Below are 12,896 nucleotides of genomic sequence, written 5' to 3'. Positions count from 1 at the left end.
GAATAATATAAATAATAGCAAAAATAGTTTAAAAACAGAGGAATGAAAATGATATGCTAAAGATATTTAACACAAAAGAAGGTAGGTAGTCAAGGGGAAACAGAACAAAAAAAACAAGAGACATTCAGAAAAAAATAGCAAAGGGAATTCCCTGGTGGTTCAGTGGTTAGGACTCTGCACTTTCACTGCCGAGGGCCCAGGTTTAATCCCTGGTCAGGGAAGTAAGATTCACAAGACGTGCAGCTCGGCCGGAAAAAAAAAGAAAAGAAAAGAAAAGAAATAGCAAAATGGCAAATGTAAATATAATAATAATATAAATCTTAAATTCCCTTAAATGTGAATAATGCTTTATAAACCACAAAACATTTAATTTGCTCCCCTGGAAGGTGTGGAGACTACTACCCCAGGGGCATAGCGGGGGACATTACAGCCAAGAGGGGGAAAGTAGCTGTCCCAGGGCACCAGCCATGTCCTTCTGTTGCTGGTGAATTTAAGGCACTTTCTTCATTGCAAAAGAATTTGGAGACGAAGTGATATGTAGGAATCAGATTTATTTAGAGAGAAACACACTCCACAGACAGAGTGTGGGGTATCTCGGAAGGCAAGAGGCAAGAGGCTTCGAAATATGGCGTGGTTAGTTCTTATGGACTGGGTCATTTCATAGACTAATGAGTGGGAGGGGTATTCCAACTATTTTGAGGAAGGGGCGGGGATTTCCAGAAATTGGGCCACTGCCCACTTTTTGGCCTTTTACGGTTAGCCTCAGAACTGTCATGGCACTGGTGGGTGTGTCATTTAGCATGCTAAGGTATTACAAGGAGCATATAATGAGGCTCAAGGTCTACTGGAGGTCAAATCTTCTGCCATCTTGGACCTAGTTGGTTCTCATTAGTTTTCATCATGTACTATGGCTATGTCATTCTTTTAAAGGTTGTGCCCTGCCCCCTTCCCTCCTGTTTCACTTCCATCAGCAAGGTGTTGCTCCTTAGTCAGAAAGGCCCTTTCTCTGTGCCCAGCACTAGGCACTGGGAGGGGGCACAGACAGGTCATGCCATGGCCACCTCCCCAGCAGTAACAGCACAGGAGCTTAGAGACTCAGGGGGTTAGATCCAGCTGGTGGTCGTTGGTGGCTTGGAGCTGCCCACCTCACCGGGTCTCGTGCTCCAGCCTTGAGTTGAGGTTTCTGGCAGAGGCCACGGTCTATTCTGACACTCCCACCTCTGGCAGTGTCGTGCAGCAGGGTCTCTGAGGAGGGGGCAAACCCAAAGTGATTGCATTTCCCACTGGGAGGTGGATGAATTCCCACCCACCCTGTAAACTTGCTCAGACTCGACTTTGGGAGGGTGACCAACTCATCCTGGTCTGCCCCATACTGTCCTGATTTTAAAACAGAAAGTCTCGCATCCAGGGAAACTTCAGTCCCCGGCAATCTGGGACAGTTGGTTACCTAGTGGGTCCTGCCTGAGATGAAGTCTCATCCAGGAAGAAGCCCTCCCTCTGGCCCTGCCAGGCTCCTCTTCGGATGCGCTTAGACCAGCTCCAGCTGGACAGTACATGCTGGGTGGGATTTACCCTGTACAGGTAAATCTTATTGGTCCCCCTCCTTGAAAACCATCTCCTCAGCGTCTATATTCCACATGTCTTTACTGGCTTTGGCCTTTGTTCCGGAGTCTGTGACTGGAGGTGAGGAAAATCCTGAGACCATAGTGAACTCCTTTTACTAGTCACCAGGCCTGGGCAAGTCATTGATTTCTCCTGCCTCAGGGTTTAATGGGTATAATAGTCCCAGGGGGGTTGTGAGCTGTGAATGGGATAATGAATCTCAGAGTGCTTTGTAAACCCTGCTGTGAGGGGTCCTTAGGATGCTGCATTGATGCCTGTTTCCCTCTAGAAAAAACAGAGCTGCTTCCACTACACAGCCCTCAGTGGCTCTGAGGACATGGCCTGGGCCCTCGACCATGCAGGAGGCAGCACTGACGTGGCTGATCATGTACGTGTGGGGCCTGGATGGAAGGTGGGGAGGCGAGGGATACACTGCCAAGTCTCCCAGGACCTCACTTCTCAACATAGAAATGGAGAACAGATTAGTGGTGGCTGGGGGCTAGGGATGGGGGCGTGGGGCCGAGAAGGGAGGAGGGTGTGGTTATAAAAGGACTACACAAGGGACCCTTATGGTGATGGAACTGTGCTGCATCTTGACTATGTAACGGATACACAAACCTACACGTGTGATAAAATTACATAGAACACACATGTATATGAATGACTACAAGTGAAACTGGGGAGATCTGAGTAAGATGGTGGGTATTATCAATGTCAGTGTTCTGGTTGGGATATTGTACTGTGGCTTTGTAAGATGTTACCATTGGAGTGGGGAGAACAGAGCAGATGGGTGTTGAGGGTGGGAAGAAGGCTCTTCACCAGATACCTTTTGTTCTTTTTGGTTCTTTAGGTTTCTATAAATAAAATGTAAAACAATGAAAAGCAATACTTGCTCTCTTGCCACTCCCCTTTCCTACCACATTCCCACAGACCTATTTCCAGGACGATGGAGGCCATATCCAGCATCCTTGGTTATTTTATCTCCGTGGCGTGCTGCTTCCTGGAGAGCCACTGTTAGAGCTCTGATAAGTTTCCTAGCTCATCTGAGTTGTGCACTTGAGCCAGTTTCCAGTGTCTGCCCATTCACTCTCACAGGAGACCTTCTTTTGATTTCACAGTTATCTAGCAATGATCTGAGGACACTGCTGAAATTCTGTGGTAGTTTTATCTAGGTTTTTAAATTTTTTTCTAGATGTGTTTCAGAATACTTTTTGTCATTTATTGCTATTTGGGTTTGGGATTACATTAAGCCTGTAAATAATATAAGAGAAAATGGTCATCTTTGTAATATTTTATTTTTTCACTACGAACATGTCTTGCCATTTCTTTATGTCTTCTTTTGTATCCCTCAGTGATGTTCTGTGGTTTTTGTTTGCCTTTGTAATAGCCATTTCCAATTATACTCTTCATAGGTACTTTATATATTTTGACCGTCATTGCAAATAGACTATCTTTTTAAAATATGTCATTTCTTGTGGGCATTCAATACAGGAATGCTATTGACTTTGGTATTTTTATCTTCTATATGACTTTTCATTGATTTTGCTAGAGGTTTTTTTTTTTTGGTGGGAGTATAGTAACTATTTTGACCTGTGTAGATATACAATCACGTTGCCTACAAGTAATCATATAGTTTAAATCTTCTTTTCCAATATCCATAAACTGTTTTTTTCTGGCCTAAACTAGTAATGGCAGTCATGGGCATTTTTGTTGTATGTGTGTGTGTTCTGTTCTGTCACCTTTTGGTACTCAACATGTGAGGGTGTTTTTCCACAGTAAGTATAGATCTATCCCATTGATTTTTCTGGCTTTGTACTATTCTACTAGATGTGTGTCACCATACACCTAGACAGAAGGATGCTGTGGCAGTATCTCCACTTTGTCACGTAGTCAGTGCTCACAGGGAACCACTGGAGATGGAGTCCTCCAGGCCTTGGGTGAATGTTGGGTTTGGGTGAGACCTCTGTTCTGGTCCCGGCTGGCTCTCTCATTCATTCATTTCATACATAAATAGTTGCTGAGCACCTACCTAGATGCCGGGGGTAGGAAGTCCAGTAACACAAGGTCTCTATTAGTTACGTGTCCTTGGGTGAGTCATGTAAGTTTTATGAACTTATTAAGTGTTCTCATTTGTAAGATGAAAGTACGAATAAGAATACCATTCCTATATACTTGCTAGGTTCATGTGTGGAGTAAATGAGATAGCAGAGAATCTTAAGGTGTTGTTGCCAGAAGGGACCTCAGCAAGCATCACTTGCCAGATGAAGAGCAGCAGAGAAGCGAGATGACTTGCCCAAAGTCACATAGTGAGTTCCTGGCATGGCAAGGTCTCAAACTTGGGATTTCAGGCTCCCGCCCACCATGAGGATCAATTGTGGCCCAAGGGATTCAGGCTGTGGGCTGTAAATTCTTCAGGCCACTCATGTCATCCGAGAAGTGAGAAGGTCCAAACTCAAGCACTATCTATACAGTAAGTCCCCTACACATGAACCAGTTCCATTCCGAGAGGACATTCGTAAGTCCAATTTGTTCATAAGTCCAACAAAGTTAACCTAGGTACCCAACTAACACAATTGGCTATATAGTACTGTACTGTAATAGGTTTATAATACTTTTCACACAAATAATACATAAAAAACAAACAAAAAATAAAACATTTTTCATCTTACAGTATAGTACCTTGAAAAGTACAGTAGTACAGTACAACAGCTGGCATACAGGGGCTGGCATTGGGTGAACAGGCAAGAAGAGTTACTGACTGGAGGAGGGAGAGGAGGTGGGAGATGGTAGAGCTGAAGGATCGTCAGCAATAGGAGACGGAGGGCAAGCTGCAATTTCACTCATGCCTGATGTTGACGGCACAGGTTCTGGTTCCTTGCTGGATTCAATTCTATCTACCCTCTTGAAAAAATGATTCAGTGATGTCTGGGTAGTAGCTCTTTTTTTCTCGTCATCGATGACACAGTAGCACTGGATTGCATTCTGAACGGCTGCTGCAACTTTCGTGTACTGTTCTGTGTTCGGGTCCTGTGCCTCAAAAACTAACAGCGCCTCCTCAAATGAAGAAAATCCCCTTGCCATTTCCTGCGTCGTGAATCGCTTTGTTTCTTCAGTTACTTCTTCTTCCTCTTGTGTCTCTTTGTCCTTTCTCTGAGCCTCCAATTCCATCAGGTCTTCATTAGTAAGCTCCTCGTGTTGCACAGCAACAGTACTGTACAGTAAAGTACACAAAAGCACAACTAGTAGAGGATGCACGCATGTGACAATGTACGCCAGACATGTGAATTAATTTATGTGATCGGACACGCACACGCACATTCACATCTTTGAAAGTTCGCAACTTGAAGGTTCGTACGTAGGGGACTTACTGTACTCCTCCCAACTCCCATCTTCTAGCACCACCCTGCAGCTGGGTAGTCCTGGGAGGGACCCATCAACTGATCTGTGCCTCTCCACCCCCCCAGCAGGGCGCCTCTCCTGCGCACATCACCGTGAGGCACAACTTCCCCGTCCTGGTGCAGCTCTTCATCGACATCGGCAGTGACCTGGACGCCGCTGACAATGTAAGTGGCTGCAGAAACCATCTGGGGCCCACGGAGCCTCTGGGCACCCTTCCAGGTTGGCAGGGCTTGACTGTGGTCTACTAGCCTGGCCCAGAATTGAGGAATTGCTCTTTCAGCTTGTCAAAAGTTGTTTGAATATTTGTTGAAGGTAGCATTATTTTATCAACCATTCCTCTATTTTATAATATCAATTTTTTTCTTTATTTTCTTTCTTTATTTTTTTTTCTTATTTATTTATTTATTTTATTTATGGCTGTGTTAGGTCTTCGTTTCTGTGCGAGGGCTTTCTCTAGTTGAGGCAAGTGGGGACCACTCTTCATCGCGGTGCGCGGGCCTCTCACTATCGCGGCCCCTCTTGTTGCGGAGCACAGGCTCCAGACGCGCAGGCTCAGCAATTGTGGCTCACGGGCCTAGTTGCTCCGCGGCATGTGGGATCTTCCCAGACCAGGGCTCGAACCCGTGTCCCCTGCATTGGCAGGCGGACTCTCAACCACTGCGCCACCAGGGAAGCCCCATTCCTCTATTTTGAACATTTGAGTATTTCCAAGTTTTTGTCATGATATATAGAACACTGTGGTAAACATCTTGCTACATGCAACCTTTTCCTTTCATTGATTTTTTTTTTTCCTTAGGGAAAATTCCCAGGGCAGGGGTGACTGGGTTAATCTTGTATAACAAGAGGCCTCTGAGTCCTGAAGTTGTGATCAATCAGGAGTGTTTTAAAATCCCCGTCCCCACAATCCACCCCTCAACCGTACAATCCTCAGGGCCGCCACACACAACCACTAGTGGTGGAAAGCAATTCGACAGAATATAACATATACCTTTAAAATGGTCAGTATTTGCACGTCTGAGAATTGAGCCTCAAGAAATATATTAAGAGCTCATGCACCAAGATATTTGTTGTAGCAGTCTATCAGTTTTCATTTCAAAAAGGGCCCCAAATACTTAATAAGAGAGAAGTGGTTGGTTAAATTATGGTATAGGCATAGATAAGCGCTTATGGAGTTATAAAAAATGGTGTTTATAGAGTTTATAATACGCAGAAAGTTATACAGATGCAAAATGTATATACAGGATGATCTCAAATATGTAAAACCATAAAACTGAAAACATTCTGCATTAAAGCAAATACTGGAAGAAATGTACTAAGGCTGTTAACAGAGGTTGACTTAGGTGGGATAGCGAGTGGTGTTTTTTCTTTGTTCTTTCTACTTTTTTGTTATTTACTAAGTTTGCTGAGTATTATGTTTATGATTAAATCCAGTTTACCCTCCCATATAACTTCTTTCTTTTTTATAAATTTATTTTATTATTATTATTATTTTTATTTTTGACTGTGTTGGGTCTTCGTTGCTGCACGCGGGCTTTTCTCTGGTTGTGGTGAGCGGGGGCTACTCTTCGTTGTGGTGCGCAGGCCTCTCATTGCAGTGGCTTCTCTTGTTGGGAGCACGGGCTCTAGGCACCTGGGCTTCAATAGTTGTGGCTCGTGGGCTCTAGAGCACGGGCTCAGTAGTTGTGGCGCACGGGCTTAGTTGCTCTGCAGCATGTGGGATCTTCCCGGACCAGGGCTCAAACCTGTGTCTCCTGCATTGGCAGGCGGATTCTTAACCACTGCGCCACCGGGGAAGCCCCACATAACTTCTTAGAAACACTCTGTTAAGGCCCAGTTGGGAGTGTACCCACCTTGGTCCTGTCCTGGCTTTGAGCCACAGGCCATCTCTACATGCTTTTCTGCTCTCCGTCCTCTTGGCTTCTTTTCCAGAGGCAGCAGACACCCCTCACCTTGCGTCCGAGCATGCCTGGCAGGACATAGCGGATATTCTCCTCATTGCTGGGGTTAACTTAAACCTGAGAGATAAGGTACCTCTGCTCACAACCAGCCTCCCTTGCAAGCTTTCATGACTCCCTCTTTGCCAGAGACCCTGATGCAAATGCCTCCTGCTCTCAGAGTGTTCAAGGCTTCCCATCTGTTATATATCAGCTCAAAGGCAACCTCCTCCAGGAAGCCTTCCTGCCCCTCCATCACTTTCCCCTGCCTCCTCTGAGGTCCCTCAGCACTTGGCCCGCCCCTCTCCTGGTCCTTGCCTGTGATACGTTTGTCTTCTGTTTCATGGCCCCCATCGGACTTTGAGCTCCTTGAGTCATCTGCTGGGGAGAGGGGAAGAGAGCTAGAGGAACAGCATGTCACCACCCCACAACTCCGTGCGTGTGAAACAGGGTTGGGGGAAGCTTCTCGGGTCGTGGTGCTTCTGGGGTGGCCACCTCCTCAGGTGGCCAGAGGTTCGAGAAGAGCTGAAGGCTTAGTGTGAGGCTGAAGAGGTCACAGGCTCATGAGGGGAAGGGCCCTTGCACACGTGGCCCAGCCATTGGGATGGTGTGGGAAAGAGATGGGGGCAGGGAACAGGCCCTGAGGCTGGACCTGGGAAGGGCTTCCTGCTTCCTGGGAGGGAAGCTGGGGCCCAGGGCAGCTGGCCAAGCTTGAAGAGGAGCTTCCCATCTCCCCGCAGGTCCCTGGAGGTGGTGGAGGCCAGCACTGTGCCGGAGGCCTGGAGCAAAGGGCTGGAAACCTGAGGGGAGGCAGCAAACTTGACACAGGAGCCCAAGCCCCTTCTCTGGGTTCTGGTTTCATCTGAGACATGAGGCTGGTAACATCTATCTCACAGATGACCTTGAAGAGTTATGCAGGCTGAGTTTTATAAGCTTTAAGTCCTCCTGTTCTAGAGGAACACAAGAGGTGGTTGCTGGAATTATTGCCTTATTCTACCTGTGACTTTTCCACACCCAGAGTTACTCCCAGAAAACCCTTCTGCTCTCCAGTGTAGACTGCTGGAAACCGCTTTCTTTGGGCAGGAGGGTCTGTAGTCAGTGCTAGAGGCCACGCTACACCCTCTTATAGGAACTCTGGCTTCCCTGCTCCCTTCTTACCCGCAGCAAGGAAAAACCGCCTTGCCAGTGGCCGCCCACATCAACCATGTCAGCCTGGTGGACATGATCATAAAAGCCGATCGCTTCTACAGATGGGAGAAGGTACTGAGACCCTGCGCTTGGTCTCTCCGTGTTGGAAAGGGAGTGGCCGTGGCTTCAGGTGGAGTTGGCTTTGAACCCCAGCCCTGACCAATTCAGGGGTCCCTCAGTTTCCAAGCGAGTGATAATCCCTGCCTTACCTAACACTAGGGTTCTTTGGGGGCATCCAGAGATGGGTGAACACCCAAACCACACTGAAATAAGGCTGACTGAGGTGCGTGCCAGTGTGGAGATACTAGTAGACCCTGCTGTAGCTCCTGGTTGATGGATGAATGCATTCATGCATGAATAAAGAAATGGCAGGTTGGTTCCAGCTCACTGCCAGCTCCAGGTGATTGGAATTGTGGCTTGGGGTGTTCTATTCAGGTAACATTCTGAGCCCAGAAGGAAAGGGTGCTGGGATTGATTAGTGATATCTGCTGTGGATTTGGGAAAGAGGAGTGGCAGATGTAAGGTCCTGCATTTACAGCTCCAGTGTCAGCAAATGGGGGTGGGTGGAGAGTTTTTTTGTTGTCCTTAATGGTTACTTTTATACACAGAAAATAAATTTTTGTATTTATTTCAGTTTTAGAAATTAATACTAAATTGTTTACAAAATTTAAATCCTGCTTTTCCTCAACCTTTTAAGTTTATTTTTACAATCTTATTATTATATTTATACAACAAGTAAATTTTAACAGTCACTTTCAAGGAAGCCTTTTGATTAAAGTTTGGTCCCATGTTTAAGCTTAATTAAACAACCTTAAACGTTTTAAACTGAATGAATAAATTTAATATAATAGGTTTTCTTTTTAAGCATTTCAAATGCTTCCTAAATTCTTAAATTATCCCATTAAATCCAATAAATTAAACCTATAAAATGAATCTCGAATATCATAAACATTCTGATATTGTCTACAAACTTAGTAAACTTCTCTTACACTTCTCAAAAAAATCACTGTCCAAAAATCAATCAATTGATAAATTTCCATAGGAATCATAAGATTTTCTCTTTCACTGACATGCTGGATTCTCGTAAATATTACAACCCCTTTACGTACAACAGATTACTCCTAAATATTAATACCAGTGGTTTGATGAACTGATTCATCTCTATGCTTAATTTTAAACCACCTCAGGCTTTAAAAGTTTTCAACACTAAGGCAGTGGTGCAGTTAGAATCACAAATCCCTCCTTCCTACCCCTAGACCAATTCAATCAGAATCTAGGGGGTAAGGGCCAAGCTTCCGTGGTTCTTAAAGCTCCCAGATGATCCCAATGTAAGAGGCAGCTGAGAACACTGCTCTAAAGAAACAGTTTTTACCACCCGAGGAGAGAGCCAAGCTCCCAGGTCGTCACCTCCCAGGTGACTGGCCAGACACAGTTAGCCAGAATGTAAGATTCAGAGCTGCAGATGCCAGAACTCACCTGAGCTTTTTAACAACTAGAAATCTGCATCCACATCCTTTTGAGGGGCTTTTGTGGCTTTAACTAAGACTTTTGTGGGTTTAACTGAAGCTATTACATAATTTTTGGTAACCTCTCATTTTATCACCTGCTTTGCATAGAAAGAATTCTGTAACCCAGACCTTCTCTCCTTGTTGTCATTTGGCAAGTTTAGTTAGTGCCTGATTCTTGGCTTGCCTGGTTTTAGCCACAGCTGCTGAGTCATTCTACTGACACTCGTGCTATAAGAACACAAAGAAAAGAGAGAAATTGGGAAGGCTTCCTGGAAGAGGTGGCACCCAGGTGGTCTTTTGACTGTGGCAATGGAATTGAGAGACAGGGAGGTGAGAAAAGGAATTCTGGATGGAGAAACAGTGTAAGCAACTCAGGTTACAGCACTCAAAGCAAGGCACAGAGTCAGAAACCAGAGTAATGGACACTATGCCCCAGGCCTGTGATGACACCAGCTCTGTGTCCAGGCTCACGAGGGAGAGCCTGGCAGGGATTTCCCCCAGACAGCTGCTGCACTTCTGGGATCTGCCCCACAGGACCAGCTCTCATGCAGGGACCTCTGTGACCCCTCTGGGAAGAGCTTGACCTTTAAGCAGGACCATCGGCAGGAAACGCAGCAGCTCCGCTCTGTGCTGTGGTGACTGGCCTCCAGGTACCTGCGGCCCCACAAGTGGAAGAAGCTGGCGTATTGCTGGGAGTTCACCGAGGCCCACGTCCACGCCATCGAGCAACAGTGCACAGGTACCACCTTGCCTTGGTGCCCCAGAGCAACCGGGTGGAGGGGTGGGGGCACGCGGGGTGTGTTCAGTTTTCTGTGCTTCTGGGGGAAAAGCCTCAGCAAGCCATATGCCACTTCCAACACATCACGTGCTCTTCCCCTCTCCAGGCCTTTACACAGACTGGGCCCTCTGCCCCTCCCTCCACATTGACCTGTGAACTTCACGTTCTTCACGAATGTGCTTGAGCTGAAACCCATCGTTCACACGTGAAACTAAAGGTGCTCCCTGTAAAAAGGAGAGGAGCTGCTGTCGCCACTATTATTTAACATCTATTTGGAAATTCTGGCCCTGGTATTAAGACATGAAACAGAAATAGAAATTGAGTGTAAACACTGGAAAGGAAGAGAGAGATTTATTAATTTCAGATGCGATACACACACACACACACACACACACACACAAAGTCCAGAAGAATCAACGGAAAAACTCTTAGAATAAAATAATTCAATGAAATGGCTAAACATGATTAAATATACGAACACCATAGTATTCCTCTGTACCATCAATAAGTGGGCAAAATATATAGAGGTATATATATGTAAAAAATATATATATATGTAAAAAATGTATATTTTAAATATATTTTAAAATATATATATATATAATATATATAAAAAATATATGTAAAAAATATACTCCATTTACAATAGTGTGTGTTTCTAAGCAGAAATATGAATGACATATGAGTAAGACAATACAAATTATTTGAACTATAAAAGAAGACTTGGGTAAGTGGAATGACATTCTGTATTTCCAGCTAAAAAAGTGTCATGTAGGTACTGATTTTCCCCAGATTAAAGCTTTGATCCAATTTTAATCAAATCAAAATAGGAGGTTTTTGAAACTTGACTAAAGGATTCTACAGTTCATCTGAAAGAAGAAGCAGGGAATATATAAATGAATATTCTGGGGGAAAAAAGCGAAGAGGGTCTAACTCAACCAGACTCAACCTTAGAAAGCTAAAATATTTAACACAGAGAGATACCTGACATAAACATATGCAAATCAGGTAGTGGAATAGAGTGGGGAGTCCACAAGTGAACTCTATTACCGATGCAGATTTCATAGATGATAAAGGAGCACTGGTAAATTACAGGGCTGGGGACAAGGGGTAGTGAATAAACGGGTCAAATGAAACTGCTACATCACGAGCAGCACCAGGAGGAAGTGCCTACTGGGGGCCCACAGACACCAGAACGTCAGGGACGCAGTGGCTGACTGACTTGGACCTGATGGCTGTGCCCCCATGGCTGTGCCAGACCGTCTGTCCCCAGCTGGGAGAGCTGACCTGGTCACAGTTGAATAGCAAGTTAACCCCACCTCGGCACTGAAGAGCATGGGCACTTATTTTCCAAACATTGGAATCACCTGGGAAGGCTTAACACTGATCTGTTGCCTAGGCCACACCCAGACCCAAGTACATAGGAATCTCGGAATGGGGAGGGGGACCCAGGTGTCAGTGTTTGCTAAAGCCTCCCAGGTGTTTCCAATGAGCACTTATGGCTGAGAACCACTGGTTCAGGGGAAAGAACAGGGCCACTAGCATGCAAGTCACAGGTTACTGTGAGCCGCCAGAGAGATGAACTGTATAGTCATGTGTGCATCGTGGTACCACAGTGAATGCCAATTCTTTCCCTCTTCCCAGTGACACCAATAGGATACATGGTGGATGCTCAGGGGAAAGCCTGGCACTGGGGAGATCCAGGTGTCCCTGATATAAAACTCCACCCCCCCATCCCATCTAAGGCTGCTCCTCCCCTTCCCTCCCACGCCCTCCCCATCTCTGGGCTGAATTCTGCTGAACTTGGAGAAGGGTCTGATGTTCTGGCGGCGGTAAGGGGTGTGCTCAGGCCTGGCTCTGGTAAGGCAGGCGGGGTTGGCGCCTTCTCTCTCTCTCTTTCTCCCCTCATGATCCTCAGGCACCAAGAGCTACCGGGAGCACGGGCACTGGTCACAGCCAGTGAGAACCCCAGCAGAGTGCTATTCAAAGACCTCGTCGCCATTGGCAGGAGGGACCTGGCTGGTAAGTGTTCCCCCTGCCCGGCTTCTGCTCAGGGCAGCGCCGGGCGCAGAGTCAGAGTTGCATAGCCCCGCTGGACTGCAGCAGGGCCCTCCAAGGCTGCTCAGACCACAGCGCTGTGGCGCTGGCTCTGAACCTTCCAGATTGATGTTCCTAGCCCTGCCTCCTCCTGGAACCCAGACGGAGCCTTGGGCAACTCACAGTACCTCCTGGCCCCAGTCTCCCCATCTGTGCCATGAGGGTGGCCCAGACGATCCCTATGACCTTCACAGCCCCAAGGCCACCGAAGCTACAATCTCTTCCTATCCAGCTCTCTATACTACATCGATTTTTTTTCCCCCCCTCCGGTTTGGAATAAGGTGGGAACAGCCTGCAGAGTTGTTTTTCACAAACATTAAGACCTATGGGTCAAAACTGGCTTAAGATGAGTTGAACCAGTAAGATCTGGTCAAATAAAATTTCTGAGGC

At 46.2% G+C, this 12,896-nt stretch overlaps 1 protein-coding gene across 1 annotated transcript in view; it reads left to right on the top strand.

The window, feature by feature from the left end:
• Nucleotides 1-12,576, top strand: part of ANKDD1A (ankyrin repeat and death domain containing 1A) — a 33,728-nt gene extending 21,152 nt beyond the window's left edge. The window contains 8 exon segments of the mRNA XM_036842000.1: nt 1,892-1,990; nt 5,067-5,165; nt 6,933-7,028; nt 8,100-8,195; nt 10,166-10,370; nt 12,328-12,357; nt 12,360-12,431; nt 12,464-12,576. Coding sequence (XP_036697895.1) covers nt 1,892-1,990; nt 5,067-5,165; nt 6,933-7,028; nt 8,100-8,195; nt 10,166-10,370; nt 12,328-12,357; nt 12,360-12,431; nt 12,464-12,576 — 810 coding nt within the window.
• The last annotated feature ends 320 nt before the right edge of the window (nt 12,577-12,896 follow it).

The sequence above is a fragment of the Balaenoptera musculus genome, chromosome 2 (assembly GCF_009873245.2).
Source record: "Balaenoptera musculus isolate JJ_BM4_2016_0621 chromosome 2, mBalMus1.pri.v3, whole genome shotgun sequence".
NCBI lineage: Eukaryota > Metazoa > Chordata > Mammalia > Artiodactyla > Balaenopteridae > Balaenoptera > Balaenoptera musculus.
The sequence above is the reverse complement of the archived record's forward strand: the minus strand, read 5'-3'. Positions and strand labels throughout refer to the sequence as shown.